A 19670-nucleotide genomic window follows, 5' to 3' on the forward strand; every position below is an offset into this window, starting at 1 on the left:
CATTAACAGTGTAACGCTTGACAATTTAGATAAATTAGCTATACCTACAACGCACATCAAGTTCCTCAAAAAATGTCTGACCAATTTTGATTTGGCATCACAAAGTCTACATATGAACTATAGTACACACAAATCCTGACGGGCCTTAAACTACAACTAGTTTTCATATACCAAAGCCCTTGTATGAAGCCATCAGAAGGGATTACCATCGCTGCCCGATACAGTGTAATCACATAACTACCCATGGGCACCGTGCAACGTCAATGGGATTAAACATGTTAGCACGTCTGCCGACACAATTCACATCCAAACGTAGAGGTATGGGAATTGCTAGACTGGCATAAACAATTAGGGCCTTACTACAAAAACTTTAAACCCTGTTTTACACTTGTCTAATAAAATTTTGGCTGCAAAATGAACCATATCTCAACGTCATAATTTGACATTTTAGACAAGGCATAAACTGACGTTAAAAAGTTTTTGTGGTAAGACGGTTAATATTTATTTACGGAAAACAAATGGTTCATGTTGACCCCTGAAAATAGTATTTATTTATTGTTAATATCAATTTCCCAGGATATCTACAAATTTTCGTGGTCGAATACAGCCGACGACATTCAAAAATACATGACTTTCCATTTGTTAACAACATTTCCGTAAACCTAAGGAATTTATACAACTCATACAGTACAGAAGTATTGATGTGTAGATACGCTTTAAAAGAGCAATTTGAATACAATAATTTGACTCCCCCAAAATAAATTTTCACGACTGGGCCAGTTGTGCTTAAAAAAAAGTAAGTTTAGCCCACTGAGGAAGATTCGTGTCATCAGCTAGTTTAAGCTTATTTAGAAGTAACTGTTATTATATTCTACTACTAAAAATCACGAGTAATTAATGTTCAAATCATGATGTGTTCGAAGCTCTGTTCCGTGTCATCAGACCGGCTGGCTGTCAAACTGACATGTTGATTTACCGTACCTGCCAACTATGGGGATTGATGGTTTTCGCTAAATTACTACAAGCTAATAAATCCAATATTTTACGTATTTATCTTACAGACTGGTCAAAAAATTAATTCAATATAACACCTAAGTTATTCGTCAATCGGTTTCAAAGATATATTTTTTTTGACCAAGACAAAATACAATTGACACTTTTAGACTATAGATGTCACAAATTAGAAGTATGTAGGTTATATTTCAGAAAATCCCTTATAACATAGGAGTAACCTATTGTTGTAACAAAAGCACCTCTAATAAACATAAATAGTTTCATAAGTAATGCTCAATATACCTGCTGAAAAGCTCAGTACGCTTAGTATTCATAAGTACGCATTGTTCGCGCCAATCTACAGAACTGCTGTGACAACTTTTGATGTTACGCCCAACTGCGAAGTTTTGAAAGTTTAAGACCGTGTGGCTAATGAACGGGAGTGTTTCAGTATGAAACTAATGTGAGGTATGCTTTGAAAATCTTTGTGGTATTGGCTAAAATCGATTTTAGAATGCTTACACTAGCTTTACCAATACCAGATATTTGTTATTCAAAACTTTCACTAAGTATTCAGTATTCTCCCTATGAAACATTATATACTCTACATAAAATTTACCACTGACAAAACAAATATTATATAAAAATTCACAAATCCTAATCTGTCATTATTGACCTTTTTATCATCAGCTGATAAAAGCAGACAAAACGACATTAACCTTCAAATTGGCAACTCGAATAATCAAAATTAACCATTGCCACAATTAAGCAGTCTTACCAAAACCAAAAATATCCAAATATGACCACAAAAACTAAGTTTTCAAACACTTCACTAGAAAGTACTTTAAAAACTCACTTTTCAACCAACTTTTATGTAAAAAACACTGATGTATTTAACCAAAATTAAAACCTATAACACTGGCCTCTAATTCAAAAAAATCTTATAATTAATTTCTCTTCGAAATATGTATTTTCGCGGTAATTTCGTAATATTTTTCAGCGGGGAAGCGACGCGTCCGTTCGTCGCGAGTCCCGCGTGCCAACTCCCGAGCTTTCAGTTTCAGCGTTTCAGGCGCTGAGGGTTGCTAAGCTTCTGTTATGTGAAGCGATTACACGGAGTAATGAAAGAGTGGAGATGCCATACTGCAGGTAGGTCAGACGTCTCCTTTTAGGTCAAATTCGTGCTTTTTCATTGTTGGATTTGTTTTTGTAAACCTTGAGATTTGTGTGAAGGGAATCAGGGTTTTAAAATGAAGTCCCAGTATTGTATAAATTGGGATCTAGTGTTAGAACCACGGCATAGGCAGAGATGCCATAATGCTGGTAGGTCAGGCGCCTTCTTCTAGGTCAAATTAGCATGACCGACACGATCAGTTACGAGTGAACTAACGAGGCTTTATAAGTTCTTTGTCAACGATTTTTATTAATACTAAAAATGGTCGGGTCCAAAGTCGTGTAAGGACGAAACAGTAACGTTTCTCGTCTTCCGCATTTTGGCGAGCTACTTTAATACGCAATTTTCCGTTATAGCACCTCCGCTGGTTATTTTGTTCTCCATGAACGAGTGTGTCTGACGGCGATTGCAAATTACCCGATGGGGTGTAATGTAGTGGAAAATTCAATGTCAGTTTACTTGTTTAGTTTTTTTAATTAAAATTCACAACTGTTGAGAGTGCAATGCATTTATTTGTCAAATAGTTTAGTTGGATGTTGAGATATTATGTTAATTGTTTCTATATGAATTTATACATTGATATTACAAAATGGGATTGAAACTGTGAAATCTATACCAACATAATAATTTAATTTTAAATATGATTTGGTACATGTGTTGAAATTGATTTTCCATTCACCATTTTAATTTCAAATATCCTATTAATAAGTTCATGTTGCTCATAAAATAGAGTTTTAATGTGTATGAAATTATATTGGTCAAATCTGTTTGTATGTATATCAGTACAGCGGAAACTAATTGTAATATTTTAATTCTTTTTATCAAATAAACGAGGTCAAGTTCGTGACAATGACTCACGTTAACATATAGCAGATACTTTATTTGCGAACTAAATTAATTCAAAAACTTTAAACTCTAATTTAGTGGAGGCGTACTAAAACGTGCCCTCAGAATTATAAAAGTTAAAAATAACTAGCATTTCCAAGTTAAAACCAATATAACTTACTGCTGTAAGAAGTCTATTTTCAGATCCAATACGAGGCAGGTTTCATGTAAAACAAAATCAATTTCCGTTGACATTTAAAGTCGGTATAGACGATACCTATTTGTGGTAATAAAGTATTAAATATGGCGCCGAACTGCAATCGGTTGGTAAATTTTTAATTCTAGACCTAGATAGCGTGTAGTTGGAATCATGGCATTAAATGTATAATGGTTATTTACCCCTATGTGTTTCTAGGAACTACAAGAAAGGTCAATAGTATTTTTCTATGAACTGTTATTTGGCTCTGATTATAATTTAATCAAGAATTCGATCTTGTTGAATCGATAAAAAATATCTTGCCTCAAAATTGAGTTGTAAGATTTCACACGCATATTTTACATACGCCACAAACAAACAAAAGTTTTTAAACAATGATGGTTCATTTCTATTAAAGTTTCTAACCATGCATCATTTTATCTTCGCAAAACAATTCACATAATTCGATTTTTTTTAATCATCGATATATTTTTCTCGCATATAACAAACTTATAAAATATAAAGCACTATCAGTTAACAGGTTAAAACTGCAGCACATTAACTAAAAGCCACGACAATCCCAGTACAGATTACACTCGGAGCATAGCAACAGCATCCGTCAGCAATTAGACATCGATTACATATTCAGACACACAAACGCTTCCGCTCCGGAACTGCTATTTATAGCTCAGTACTAGTTGCGCACGTGGCGTTGTACGCTTTTGAAATGTTAACAGTTTTGAAATTTTGAGCGGCATTGTAATTGTTCTTAATTTCTTTTTTACTAAATTGACTGACAACATAAATGAGTCAGAAGCTAGAAGGTCTGATAACCAGCCTTGGCAAGGGGTATTGGCTTAATAACTGGGTTGAGGAGGTCAGAGAGGCAGTCGCTCCATGCGAAATACTTGCACTCGGCTGCATTCGGTTAGAGATTTCAGCTTTAAATTGATTGACGTTTCAGTATTCGGCCGTAAGATTTTTTGCCAGTTATTAAAACTAGATTTTGATATTATGCGAGATTAACTTAAGTAAGGAGTCCGGATTATCTATAACGACACTTGGGTTACATTTTCACCAAAACCTTCACTCATACCCTCTTTTCCTACCTTAACAGTCTCATTGTTAAAACTGAAAACCGTAATAACATCTAACACAACAATATAACAAGTTCAGTTACAGTTACGGCACAGTTTAACGTATCGCTGTCAATGAGTTACACTACACGCAACTTACTACGTAACAACGTAACCGAGTTACGAGTAAATTGAATTATGTATGAGTAAATGTGTATGAATGTGATTTGTTAAACTAGTATTGGGTAAAGAGTGCTGTACTTGATTAAATTCTTAGTAATTTTATTGATGTCCTGAAAATTGGTAGATAAGTTGGATTGGTAAATATTAAATTGACTTACCTTTTGATGCATCAAACTGCTGCTGAAAACTCCTCTCGCTTTGGTTTTCAAATCACACGAAACATTTTGGATTTTTTAGAATGAATTTGTACAAAGATCCGGTACCTACTTACTTTACCTAAGTTCAAATTTAAGTAGGTAGATAAAATCTATGACTTTAAACAAAGACGGGGTTTATATTGTCACTAAAGAAAATATCTCAAACAAGAAAAAAATAATATATCAAAAACAAACATACACGAAGGTAAAAACTTTCCTAAATACATAGAAAAAATCTCCATATTCCGTTGATGGTTCAATGAATAAATCAATATTATTTTCATACATTACTATTAACATTTTGACACACAACACCATTATATTAATGTATGTATTACAATATAAAAACACTTACCTATAACAGAAGGTGTGAGCGTCTGGTCCCAGGGCGGGTCGTCTTCTGCTTTTCGAAAACTTCGCTCCACTGTTAACATACAAAATAATATTCATTAGTAGAAGATCACTCAATCGCCAAATATCTTTGTTCTGAGGAATAGCTTCCGCCCGCAGTTACACCCGCGTCCCAAGATAACTGTTTCACGTAGCCGGATGGTGACAAAAACTATCCTATGTCCTTCTCCCGGGTCAAAGCTTTCTCCTCTCTAGTTTTCAGCTTAAAGGGTTCAGCCATTCTTGAGTTATCAAATGTGTAACTAACACGACTTTCTTTCATATCTATAGATGTGTAAAACCGTCATAATTATTCCTCAGACACAAGTTAACTGGTGATAGAACAAACGGTCCTAAATATTTTAAAGTAGGTTTTCAAATTTAAATGACATACTCTAAAGTTAGCCATTTGATGCTTTTCGCATACGGATTATTGTATTGTCCATCCATTTTTTTTAGCGTAAAGTCATTTGTAACCAACTTCAGACAAGCAATCGTACTTACAATATTATCGGGTGTGTCGTACCTAATCACATTAAATTAAATACGTTGATATACTGACGAAAACTTTAATATAATGACTGTTTTGGCCAAACTACTGAATTCGCTATAGAGTATCAAAAAGTATATGTGATACGATTTAATGTGATTAGGTACGACACACGCGATATAGGGTTCCGAATAATAGAACATAAATAAACTTACTGTTGAGAAAATGCGCGGGTCCCGACGCCTTTCTTGATTTCTTGTCATTCGAGTCAATGTCTGCAACAATTATTTGAGATTTACTTGGTGGTAAAGATCAACATCTACATTTTTTTTCCGGCAACATAAATGTTGCCTCAGTTTTCAGCTGTTTACTTTGGAATTACAAAAATAAGTAAAAATCTTCGTAAGCACAAAGTAGTACACAATGGACGACATGGGGGAAGAACATAGGGGTAGAACATAAGAGAGAACATAGAGATACTACATAAGGGAGAACATAGTAGTACATAAGGGAGAACATAGAGATACTACATAAGGGAGAACATAGTAGTACATAAGGAAGAACATAGGGGTAGAACATAAGAGAGAACATAGAGATACTACATAAGGGAGAACATAGGGGTAGAACATAAGAGAGAACATAGAGATACTACATAAGGGAGAACATAGTAGTACATAAGAGAGAACATAGGGGTAGAACATAAGAGAGAACATAGAGATACTACATAAGGGAGAACATAGTAGTACATAAGGGAGAACATAGGGGTAGAACATAAGAGAGAACATAGAGATACATAAGGGGAGAACATAGTGAGAAACATAGGTAGAAACATAAGAGAGAACATAGAGATACTACATGGGAGAACATAGTAGTACATAAGGGAGAACATAGGGTAGAACATAAGAGAGAACATAGAGATACACATAGGAGAACATAGTAGGCAAGGGAGAACATAGGGTAGAACATAAGAGAGAACATAGAGATACTACATAAGGGAGAACATAGAGATACTACATAAGGGAGAACATAGTAGTACATAAGGGAGAACATAGGGGTTGAACATAAGAGAGAACATAGAGATACTACATAAGGGAGAACATAGTAGAACATAGGGAACATAGAGAGAACATAGAGAGACTACATAAGGGAGAAATATAGTAGTACATAGAAAATATAGGAAACATAAGAGAGAACATAGAGATACTACAGGGAGGAACATAGGGGAACATAGAGAACATAGAGATACATGGGGAACATATGAGAGAGAACATAGGGGAGAACATAAGAGAACATAGAGATACATGGGGAGAACATAGTAGTACATAAGGGAGAACATAGGGGTTGAACATAAGAGAGATAGAGATACATAAGGAGAACATAGTAGTACATAAGGAGAACATAGGGAGAACATAAGAGAGAACATAGAGATACTACATAAGGGAGAACATAGGGATAGAACATAAGAGAGAACATAGAGATACTACATAAGGGAGAACATAGTAGTACATAAGGGAGAACATAGGGGTAGAACATAAGAGAGAACATAGAGATACTACATAAGGAAACATAGTGAGAACATAGGGAACATAAGAGAGGAACATAGAGATAACATAAGGAGAACATAAGGAGAAACATAAGAGAGAACATAGAGATACTACATAAGGGAGAACATAGGGGTAGAACATAAGAGAGAACAAAGGGGTAGTACATAAGGGAGTACATAGTAGTACATTAGGGAGAACATAGGGGTAGAACATAAGGGAGAACATAAGTAGTACATAAGGGAGTACATAGAAGTACATAAGGGAGGACATAGCAGTTCATAAAGGGGACATAGGGGAAGAACATAAGGGACGACATAGTAGTACTTTGTACTTTATAATTGTAATGTAAGATATATATGTGTATTTGTATTTTTATGGGCCCTAGTTGCCTGAAATAAAGGAATAAATAAATAAAAAAAATTGTCATTTTATTCTCATATTTTTTCTTTGCTATTCTAGATGATCTTCGCATGCTGTTATTGAAGGTATAAGAATTAATACATACAAACTGTAACACCACACTTATTTTTAGAAGAATAACCATAGAGTTTCTTATCCGTCCTTCTCCTTCTTTTGATGTTCATAAGTGCTTGTAAAGGCCTTAAATGGATCTATTTGGCGCAACCTTTTATTACTTTTATGTTTTTTTTTTTTTTATTTCTATGTGTATATATGTCTTGTGTTTTGTCCATAAATAATTTTTCTTTCTTTCTTAATGAAATGAATAATTTGACTTTGAGATTTACGTACTGTTAGGAGTATTGTTGGCGTGTATGCGCTCGATGAAGCGCGAGATGCGGTTGTTGTGGTGCTCGCCGTCGAGGCAGCAACCTTCCTCCACGTCACGGGCGCAGCCCCGGTGTACGCGCAGCTTGCAATCTACGAAATAAACAATTTAAATTGTTTTATTGAAAATCAAGACTATCAAACGTGACATTTTTAAAAACAAGCCGTTTTCTCGCGGTTTCATCAACTCTCTGGAAGAGAAAATTTCTGAAACCGGATGTAAAAAGTACCGTAAGTAAGCTTCACCCGTACAGCATGTGCACAGCGCACGATTACACAAAAGACATACCAAACCATTTATTACCGAACATTACAAATTTCATGCTAATTAAGTGTTCCAGAAGGCCTGGGCTTGTGTAATTACATTATAACAATACAACTTATATCATAAACGCAAAAGTTTATCTAGATGTCTATTAAACTTTCACCGATTTCGATTAAACTTTGCAGCAACAACATATAGCTTTAATTATAAATATAACCTACAGGCTACGTTTTATCTTGTGGCGAGACCCGGGCAAAACAGCGCGGAGAAGCTAGGAATAAGTAAACATAATATTTTTACCACATTACCTGTACACACGTAGGCTTGCGGCGCGAGTCCCCATATGATATTGTCGCAGTGGTGACAGTGAGCCACTGACGTTAACGCCTGCAGCTGTAGGTGGTGACCGCGGACCACGAACTGTAGGGGAAAATACAGGTAAATTGTAATATAAATCAATATGTTCAATTTAAATAAATAAGATTATATTTGACTCGAGCTAACTGTACACAAAACATAGCAAGTACAACGAACAATAATGTATAGATAGTTCAACTCAGATTTGCGCGCGGCCCTATGTGTGCGTAGACTTGTAAATATACAACTTTCATTCGTGTGACAGTGACGTCGTCCGAGGATGACGTGTTCTTATCGCTTTTTGTTATGGGTACAGTCGTTTACGAAAATGTCTAGTTCTTCACGGAGAAAATATTTAAGGAGTTAGGTAGCGTTTCAAAAAATAAAACATTCATAGCTTTTTATTATTACATTTTACAGCTTTTCATTATTTTCTCATACGTTTTTTCAAATTGACATTGACAGTATCTAAGAAATAAATGAGGTGAAATATTTAAGATGAATTAAATACTTCTTACATATTTTCTAGCTCGGGGTACGCGGACAATAAATAAAAGTGTGGACTAAGAATGAAAAAGACTTATAATCTAGTATAATAATGTAAACAAAATGTGTGGGGAATTTTAAAAAATTATATTGCTTCGCATAATGTCGACCAAAATAAGACGGAAATAATGAAACTCATAAAGGAACGTTTAAGTCAAACTGATGAAGGGGTGTTGGGTAATACTTGTCGACATGTACCTACAAAAGAAAAAAGAAGAATACTATAGACATTTTGACATGTAGTCAAAATTTATAATTGACCTTGGTGAGAGTAGCGAATCTGAAAATTCATCATTTATTTTTCAAGTAGCGATTCAGAATCATTATAAATAAATAAACATTAAATTACGTAATAACTGTTTTTCTTTAAACAGCCGTATACAACCCCTAAATAACTTTATTTGTACCCGACTGTACCTCTTTTCACGCACACAAAGTCACTGTATATGTACAAGGGTTACCCACACATAAGGCCGCGCGCAAGACTGAGTTGAACTTACTATAACATACAAAACTATACTCCATTCAACTAGTGATTAAAATAATTATTGAATGGATAATTGTTTTGCTTTATTTTTTGTCACATTTTATAATTAAACTGACTTTCGATATAAAAGGAATCATAACAAGATTATTTGTTATAACAAATTATGTGGCCACTCAAATGGGGTGTAGGTCTTATAATTACTATAATAAAGTCTACATTCAAACACAAAGCATCACCTTTTCACTAACAGGACACCCACTATGGCGATAACTCATCTCTCCATGTGTAGCTTCCCTGGCAATTAAACGACTTTTTCTTCTCCCTTTGCATTGTATAGATTTACAGATAAACTTTCAGTGGCATTGTATAATTTTGTGAGCTTCCTTTTGTTATGTAATAGACTCTTTGTACTGTGACTATATTACTTTTTAAAAAGAGTGTCTATGGAGTTTCTTGCCGGCTCTTCTCCATGAGACCAACTTTTTGGAACCGTGCAATTAATGTGTCGTTTCATAGGAGCCTGCAAAGGCCTATGTGAAATTAAGAGTTTTTTGATTTTGACTCTATAGCTTAGCATAAATCTCTTCTACTCCATACCAACATCATAACAAACCAAACTCAACCCTACTACTATAAACATAAGGTCTAATATGGTACTCACAGGCTGCGGATGTTGCTTGGTGATCTGTTTCACTCGTTGCTTGTACAATTTGTCTCGCTGCAGGAACGAGGCTCGCGAACCGCCCACCGCCGCCGCCACTGATGCGGGCCTGAGAAAAATAAATGATATTGTAAATATGTCAATTTTTGTGTATGTTTGCAACTATAGTAGCTTATGATGAGATATATTAATTTCATTACTGTTTCCAACCTCATCACATAAAAATGAACACTGTGTTATGCTAAAATTAACACTATTTATGTATATCATGCTGGCTTATATGTAAACGTCGATTAACACACAAAGAAAAAATAAAAACCAAATAGAATAAAAATGTGTAGAAACTAAAACATCACCATTTTTATTGGAATTCGTTATAGTAAACTCGATGTATTTTTAAACTTCTTTCGAAATCTTGGTCGTCTATGAAACATGGGTCACATTTTAAGAGATATTATAACTAAAACGTTTAATAGTAGATGACAGTACAAAACGTCGACAATATTTATAGAGCTATAACCCTAATTATAATTCTATTTTAGTCGAAATTATATCATAAAATGTTAAATAATTCTTGTTTATTACCAATTATAATGAACAATAATTTCCTCAACATTGTATTGCAGACATATGTGATGGATATTTCGAGGAAATAGCTACATATAGGTATATTCATTTAGTACACACTTTACTAGGTTACCATCTCGCTTTAATACTGTAAGTATAGGAATTCTCAATTAACAAACATCTTAGATGACAAATGCTACTTTTTATCCAGGTGCGGGAAGTGTTACCTTGGCACATGCTCGGAGAACATCTAGTTAACCATTACAAGAGTAAACAAACATACACTTTGACTTAGGATTAAGGTTACTATGTACCACCCCATATTCTTCTTAGAAACTTGTCTCTCACATAAAAAAATAAAAACCCTTCAACCTTTCTAAAATCATAACTTTACCATCACAAATACATTATCAATTAAATAATCAAAGTATTAACTTCTATAAATAACCCATCTATATTTTCTATTAATAAACCACGTCACAATAATTCCCCCTTCACATAAATTTCCCCCCACTCACTTGGTAGGCTTTAATTTTTTCTTATGCTTAGATTTAGGCGACTGCCACCACCTCCTCCTGACTTCCAAAGCTTCAACTTCGGTAATATCCAACGTATTCACCATCACAACTATATAAATTTATTATAACCACGAATATATTCACCAACACTTCCTGATACAACAGCGGACGAACTAAAAATAATTACACACAGGAAAATCTAACATTTGCCTCAATATTGACTCATGCAATTTGTTAACTTTATTACTATAATATTGTTAAGTAAATGACTGTGAGTGATCATAGTAAGCGATCGAATATTAATAGTATATTTCTGTTATCAGTTTGTGATAAACTATGTTTGTATAAGATTAGCAAATGATTGTAAATATACAGTGAATCAACATTTGTGACGTAGAGTTTCTTAGTATCGGATTTGCTGAAATATGCACTTTTTGTAAAGCTATCGTATGTGAGTATAGTAAGACTAGGTCACCTTCATGTAACCGCTTGAGAAATGGAATCATTTAGATAAGAATGATGCGCGGTAAATTTTATGAAAATTCCGAAAATCCATGTAGTAAATAACATAGATCCGACTTAGACTAATTGTATTCCAATGACATCCCATTGGTTTGCCATTGGATTTCATTGTATTGTAGTTGTAGTATAATGAGTTGAAACATAGAAAAGGATAAAAATTTTCATTTAAAACAAAAAAAATGCGATGATTGAATCAATCATCGAAAATCATCAAAATTCAGCAATCCGTATGTCGTTTAAGTAAAATAAGTAGAATCAGGTAGTGGTCTGATCGGCTACAGAACTGCTCTCTGACTATCGGCTATGAGAACAGTCAGAGAGCAACTATTGATATACGTATATCTTTTGTTAACACGGAATGTACATTTCTTATGCGTTTGTTGAGAGAGAAAATCGGCGATAGTCAGTGGTTTTCTCGCCGGCACGTGGTGGGACCAATATCCTAAGCTCGTGGTTGGTAAGAATGTAGGTATTACTTGCAGTAAAGACACAGCGCGGCGTTGGAGCGACAAGCTGCCCTCAGTTGCCGGACATCAGCTGTACTACTAGCTAGTGAAGACAGAAGTAGGTGATGTTGTCCTTACCTGCAGTGCAGACACAGCGCAGCAGCGATAAGCGCGGCGATGAGCGTGGCGTGAGTGTCGTGCGTCGCATGAGCACTGCCGTGCGGCGCCCCGCAGCACGCCGCGGCTCCAGAACGACATGCGGCGCGGAGCTGTCCGCACATTAGTTGTTCTACTACTACTAGCTCCTGGGAAATAAGAGAAGACAATATTAGGTAATATGTCATCCTTGATTGATTCACCCTTGCATCGGAAAACACGTAAATGTCGGTGGTGCTTGTAATCTCTCTCCGGTCGTGTCGGATTGTCGTCACATCACACTATAAGAATAAAGGAATAATGAGTGCACCTGTGTTTAAACGACGTCACTGATAGAACGAAGTGAAGATGAAAAATAAGGAAAACTGACCCCACCATCATTTGGATATACATAGTAAGAAACAGAGAGTGCAAATATTTTTTTTTATATTATAGCCTTCTCAACATACGGCTTAGCGACCGGATACGCAACACCATTCTCCGGTCCAAGACAGGCATAGTCGATGTGGGCAGTAAGTCTGCAAAGTTGAAATGGGATTGGGCGGGTCACATCTGTCGAATGCACCCGGACAAGTGGGCCAATATAACCACAAAGTGGATCCCGGAGGATGGAAGGCGACCGAGAGGGAGACCAAGGAAACGCTGGAGGGAAGACTTGGACAGCTTCCTCTCGGACTGGCCTCAAGCAGCGATGGATAGAGAAAAGTGGAAGGCTTTGGGGGAGGCCTTTGCCCAGCAGTGGGACAGCATAGGCTAATTAAAAAAAAAAAAAAATCGAAGCATTAAAAAACAAAGACAAAATGATATAAGATGGAAAAACCCTTTATTTCAGCATTAGTGTACTAGAACTCTGTCAGCTGCTGGCTCAACTCGTCCTTGTCGATATACACACTAGTGCCGTACCTGTGCCTTATCGACGTCACACTTGTCGATAACGCAGTCGTCGGGCCCGTACAGAGTGCCGAGCCCCACCTGCCGCTTGACCTGGAACTCTGTCAGCTGCTGGCTCAACTCGTCCTTGGCCTTCTGTCGGGCCTTGCGGAATACGTTGCGCAGGAGTTCTTCTTTGTCGAATTCTGAAAAAAGGATTAAGCTATCTTAATTAAAACGAAAAATACGAAAAAAAAATGTTGATTTATTGACATGTCAAGTCTCGACCTTTGTCGGTAGAAGTATCGATACTTTGACGAAATGAAATGCCAACACTAATGTCGAAACTTTGACGAAAAAATATGGCAACACTAACGTCGACAGTTACTATCAAACTACTTCAACTCAAAATTATTTACATTCATTAATTTTACTAAGGATGAAAAGGCTGTGGACCAAATACAAGACGGTAATGTAATAAAAAAACTTACCATTAACTAAAACATGTTCTATTTCATTCGCCATGTTCTCATCTACACCGCTGAGCTGTAAAACCTGTGGAATATCAATACAAAATCTAATTATTTTTCTCATAAAATATTAAGTGATATGGAAAGAGTTGGTTGCGTAACAGTCATACAAGTCGACCGATCAGTGTGCATCAGAATCGCTCCCATACCTACAACATTCCCCCAAAATACATATAGAGAGTTGCTACCAGTTCTATTAGTTGCTTCAAATTGCTATCCTCGTGGTTTTGAAGATAATCAGCCGCATCATGATCGCTGTCACTTTTTTCAGACTAAAGAACCTGCGCTGTATGATATTTCTAAATAATACGTACAGCATTAGGCACGAGGAATGTGGAGTGTATCTCGTACGCCCAGCGACGCAGCGTGTGCGGCTGCACGCCGCCCGCGCTGCGGTACCCGTCCGTCAGCACCAGCAGCAGGCATGCGCAGGCGCATCTATACACAATAAGACAAGATATATCAACATGTGTGGTGAGAAAATTGTCGCTGTGGATGTAAAAATAACCCTGCCCATAAAGGTAATAATGGCGTCCTTAAGACGAATTTATCATTATGTGGATATTATTTTCAAACGTCAAAATAACAGAAGTTTTTGAAATACGATGATATCACCTGCCATTACTGACCCACTGATAGATCGAAGGCGTCTTCACATTTAGTCCAGACATGCACACACACCACACCATAATTTCCTTTTTAATTTTTTTTTTTTAATATAGTAGTGTTATAGTGTCGTGGTGGCCTAGTGGGTAAAGGACCGACCTCTCAAAGCATGAACCTGGGTTCGATTCCAGGTCAGGCAAGTAGCAATGCAACTTTTCTAAGTTTGTTTGTACTTTCTAAGTATATATTGAATAAGCACTAATGACTGTGTTTCGAAGGGCACCCCCAGAAGCCAATAAGTCTGACACCAGTCTAACCAAGGGGTCGGCTTGCCCGGGTAACTGGGTTGAGGTCAGATAGGCAGTCGCTCCTTGTAAAACCTTGGGTACTCAGCCACATCAGGTTAGACCGGAAGCCGACCTAAAGCATAGTTGGGAAAAAGTTCGGAACATGATGAGTGTTTTACCGTAAAGTCATCGATATATCGATACATACCGTCTCTCCCCTAGCAGCCAGTTGAGTAACACCGCCGTCCTCGCCTTCGACTCCCGTACTGAACGCAGGTTTGAAAATAAACCTGAGTACGTGGATGTGTCCTGAGAAAATGTTATTATTATTAACTACATCTACTTCTAAAAGTATTAAAAGTAGTGCAAAGTGACATAAGGCGAATTTATGAAGAAAGTTAACGACTCTTACTAGATTATTATTAATATGAAAATCTGCACAGGTTTCTTGCCAAAACTATTGAACTGATTTAAGTGAAAATAATACACAGATAAATCTAGTAGAATGTGACATAATACAGGTACTACTTTTTATCCGACTGCAGAAAGTAGGTATTTCCTTCGAAATTTTGCTGCTATTTAAAGCTACTAAGAAACTGTGGTAAGGTCTGTATATTCTATTTTTAGTAGAGACATACGTGTTATATTGAAACTTACCGACGCGGGTGAATCGTCTTCTTCCATCGATATGATAGCTCTTTGTGGATCAGAGCAGGGCTGTGGTAAATTAATATGTTGTTAAGTATAATTATAATTTAGTTCTTATATATAAGTTATTGTTAAACTTTCTAAGTTCTTTAAGCTGTGCCCTACAGGGTCCATGTTGTTTCCGAACTGTAAAATGAACCATGTGTATAACATATGGAATGCTAATAGAGACTTGGGTATTGGGTCGAGGAGGTCAGATAGACAGTGGCTCCTTGTAAAACACTGGCATTCAGCTGTATCTGGTTGGTGGAAAGGGCTAGACAGATGATGACATAAATGTGTCAATTTAGATGGATGTTTGTTACTTTAATAACTAATTTTGAGAAACATCAACATCATCATATACCCCAACATATTTGACAAAGGCTAGGCATATGAAGTATATGGTGTTCTAGCTAGTATAATGTTACCTGCGTGTTGGTGTGGTACGGCGGCGGCGGCGTGCCGGGCGGCGGCGTATCGCGTTCGGAGGCGGGGGAACACTGCCGCGCACCCACCAGTGGCGATGCTCCTAAACTCGCTAAGGGGAGACAACACCAACGTTATATAGCGCAGAATACGAGTCAAAATACCTCTCAAAAACTTTATAATATTCCCAAAATCTCAGGTAGTCTAAGGAGGTGCTGATTAACTAAGGAAAAGTAGCATCTCTACATAGTGTATGTATAACACTAAAAGTACTTCAAATCGTTCCAATACTCCCTCAGATTGGCGAGTAATTTTGAAAAAAAAAAAAAAATATATTGGAGATAATCTGTTCTTATACAACAATGAAAAAAATTGGATTGTTTGTTTATTAGATTGAATAGGCTAACTGCTGAACCGATTTGTAAACATTCAATGTTGGGAAGCTATATTATTCCCTAATAACACAAGCTATATTTAGATATATCGGTACGGACACTAACTCCCGCGAGATACGAGTAAACCCGTGGGAACAGCTAGTAATAAATATATTCTACTCACATCTACTCATATCATGGTCCAACTGTTCAGGTGAGGATCGACTCCTCATGTGTAAGACTGGCACACCCGTCCTGTTGTCCGTCTGAAAATACTGTCGCTATAGTTATGTATGTATATGGTAATATGTAGTGTTTGTTGGTATATCGCGTGGCCTTTTAGACTTGAAACACACCTAAATAACACTATATTATAGATATCAAAAATTAAGATACTTGCATCTGCAATTATTTTGAAGACCTGTTTAGTTAGTCCGTTTTCTACTACAAATTATTCAGACCTAAACAGATTATTTTTCCCAATCTGCACTTTACTTAATATACAGAACTGATGATCTTTTATGTTATTAATATTTGAAAGTAAATGAAGGATCCCATCTAAAATCCTGTATATCTAATCTACACCATTAAAATAAATAAGGCTGATGTTTCAATTCCAAAACACGCAATTTTAATTTCAGCCTTACTATTAAAATACATTATAATACCTACTAATAATTACAAATAACATTGAAAAGTAGTAGAGACGAGACAAATTGCGAGTTATATAAGCATTATATAGCTTTATTATATGAATAGGCTAAGCCAATGGATGTTGATTTTGATATATTTTAGACTCATGTTTGTTGGTTTTAGAACTTTCCCTTTGAAAGGTTTATTATTGCATTTTATTAATAAGGCTTAAGTAGACATGAAGTGATGTTAGTAACAAGTCGTTACGACATGAAATATTTAGACACACTTTTTGACATATAAACCATATACAAATACGTAGATTTTATATAACTTTGTACCGCAGAAGATCCTGTTTATATTAAAAACATACCTTAACGGAGAATATAATTGACTTATTTAACCTTATTTATAATTGTGTGACAAATAAGTTACTTGCAGCTTAAAAAATATAAAAAACAAGCAGTAAAGAAAGTAAAAGCTGTGTCTATGAAAAATAAAGTATTTAAAAATAGAATGCATAGTAACAATCGGCCCGACAACATCGATAGATTTTATACATAAAAATACATTCATTAAGTGTAAAAATTAGAATTTTTAGAACAATTTGGTACAGGTATATACTTGTATTTACATTTTAAAAGAAAATGTAGTAATTGACTAATTTTTTTTTTTTTTTGGTAATTTAGTGATGTTCTATAGATTTTTAAAGCTCGTTCCCAATAATCTATTTGATATTGGTTTTGCTTACTAAAGATAGGAATTTGACATTGCTTGAATGGAGTTAAAGTCAAAATTTGTCTTTGGTATGTAAACCAACAGACAGACTATTGGAAATGGCCGTAATCGATAGATTGTTACCTAAACATTGTTCTAAAAATTCCATCCACCATTTTACAAAACGAGGTCTTAAAAAATACCAGGTCTAAACCTATTACTAAAGTCAGTACTTTTTAAGTCTACGTTTTATAATAAGGTGGTTTAATAAAGTTACCTGTAACGGCGGCGGTGGAACATTGACGAGCGGGTAACTCATTTGCATCGCTATCGAGTTCGGCTGCGGCCCATCCAGCTCCCCATCCAACGAGTGAGAAGACCTTCGCAGCTGCTTGTCGTAAGACAGCGAGTGATGCATGTGCTGTCTATATGCTGTGGCAGGCTTGGGCTGAGCCAGCGGCGGCGGTGAGCGATGCGGGTGGGCGGTCCGCGGCGGCAGCGGCGGAGGGGCCACATTGTCCAGACAAGTCGTCGGCACCAATGGTACGGTATTATTATGTCGTTTAGTCTCGTCAGAGTTTTGTCTTATCAGTGGGGTTTCCTTGGCGCGAGCCTGGCGCAGATTGCGCAGACTCTGTCCGGTGAGGTTGGACAGGGACCGCGGCAGGCCGGACAGGAAGCCGGCGGCGGGCTTGTCGTGCGTGCGGGCTCGCGGCGTGGACGGCGAGTCGGGCTGCCGTGCAAGTGTCAACAGTGTGCTACTCAAGTACAGTGGACTTACATTGTACTTTATACAGTGCAATTTGGGTAGATATATTCAAGTTCTGTCATTGAGGCATATATCTCAAGTTGTAGATGAGAAAATTTGGGAAAACTGTATGTAGGTACATATGTACTCTTTCACGCAAAATCCATCGAATAGATTTTGACAAAACTTAGTAATTACATAGCCCATATACCAAAATAATAAATAGGCTACGTTTTATCCATATGCAGGAAATAGATTATACATCCTTCCAATTTCTACTCATTTATACATTGAGACGTATGCCCTTAAATCTAGATAATTCTGTAAAGTGCCAATAGATTCTTACATACATCTTCATACAATGAAAGACAGCAAAGCGCGTGATCATTATATGCAATGTATAGTTACACCAATACCCATTGAATGAGACGAAAGTTACATTTATTAGCGTTTGCACGATGTCTGGTTCTGTGCATACAAAACATCCAAATTTTATATACTTTTGAATACATCAAGTGCTGTGGTACATTCATCTAGCTTATATCGATATTTAAACGTAATACAGACCTACAAAACAATACATATAATTATGTTCTTAACTATAGATGTACGTCTAAGTATGTTAAGAATTATTTACATTTGGAAATGCATATATTAGTCACAGTTATACAAAACTTCATTACTGAAATATTACCTACGTGGTACCTACTTGTGAGTTATCTACACAAATATATAAGACTTGCTAATAAATTAGTTCCCATACGACACAGATTGACTACATTCCCAATTCCACTATACCCAATCTCTAAGATTGTACAAAAATACAGAACCGACTACGTATCTTAGTGACACTGAAATCAGACAGACTGGGCAGTAAATCTTTTTGGAAACAAAAATACCTACCTGCACAATTTATTGTTTAAAATCAGCCTTACCAAGATACATCGGCCAAAGGCGACAACATAAAGTTTTCCTAAAACAACTGTCCAGTATAAATTGTTTCATCAAGTATAAACTAACAATTGTTTTAAGAACAACTGAAATTTATGCCGTCGGTAAACTCGGGCCCACATTTAACTATTTTAAAAAATAATGTAATAAAAAAACTGGCTAAAGACAAACGTCCACATACACAGAGAATGTAATAAAACAATGATATGACTGCACAGTCACGGGGACAGACAAGCATGCGTAGAAGCAGACACGGTACAAAACATATGTTACTACCCGACTCGTCCCGTTGACCCGGTTAGTGGTAAGCTGAGGTGGTTTCAATTTGGTCTTTTTTTTAACGACGTCAAAAATCATCAAATGATCCCTTCCCGCTGTGGGTTAGCAGCGTTGAGGGAGTGTCAGACTCTTACTGACTAAAAACCGTCGTGTTCCGTCGTAGGCCTTTTATGTACCAAG

General features: G+C 36.3%; 1 protein-coding gene across 2 annotated transcripts in view; it reads right to left on the minus strand.

Moving 5' to 3' along the window:
- The window catches only part of LOC110379761 (rho guanine nucleotide exchange factor 11), a 180438-nt gene that overhangs the window by 124771 nt on the left and 35997 nt on the right, over positions 1 to 19670 (minus strand). Inside the window, exons 7-20 of one of the 2 annotated variants that reach the window (XM_064042478.1) lie at positions 17790 to 18245; positions 16347 to 16428; positions 15791 to 15900; positions 15330 to 15389; positions 14881 to 14981; positions 14094 to 14217; positions 13741 to 13804; positions 13283 to 13455; positions 12362 to 12528; positions 10171 to 10279; positions 8428 to 8539; positions 7819 to 7947; positions 5740 to 5799; positions 5000 to 5068 (exon numbers count right to left, since the gene is read on the minus strand). In XM_064042478.1, coding sequence (XP_063898548.1) covers positions 5000 to 5068; positions 5740 to 5799; positions 7819 to 7947; positions 8428 to 8539; positions 10171 to 10279; positions 12362 to 12528; positions 13283 to 13455; positions 13741 to 13804; positions 14094 to 14217; positions 14881 to 14981; positions 15330 to 15389; positions 15791 to 15900; positions 16347 to 16428; positions 17790 to 18245 — 1816 coding nt within the window. The remainder of the gene's footprint in view (positions 1 to 4999; positions 5069 to 5739; positions 5800 to 7818; positions 7948 to 8427; positions 8540 to 10170; positions 10280 to 12361; positions 12529 to 13282; positions 13456 to 13740; positions 13805 to 14093; positions 14218 to 14880; positions 14982 to 15329; positions 15390 to 15790; positions 15901 to 16346; positions 16429 to 17789; positions 18246 to 19670) is intronic. The other variant, XM_064042477.1, reaches the window with a different exon arrangement.

Source organism: Helicoverpa armigera, chromosome 28, assembly GCF_030705265.1.
Source record: "Helicoverpa armigera isolate CAAS_96S chromosome 28, ASM3070526v1, whole genome shotgun sequence".
Classification (NCBI taxonomy): Eukaryota; Metazoa; Arthropoda; class Insecta; order Lepidoptera; family Noctuidae; genus Helicoverpa; species Helicoverpa armigera.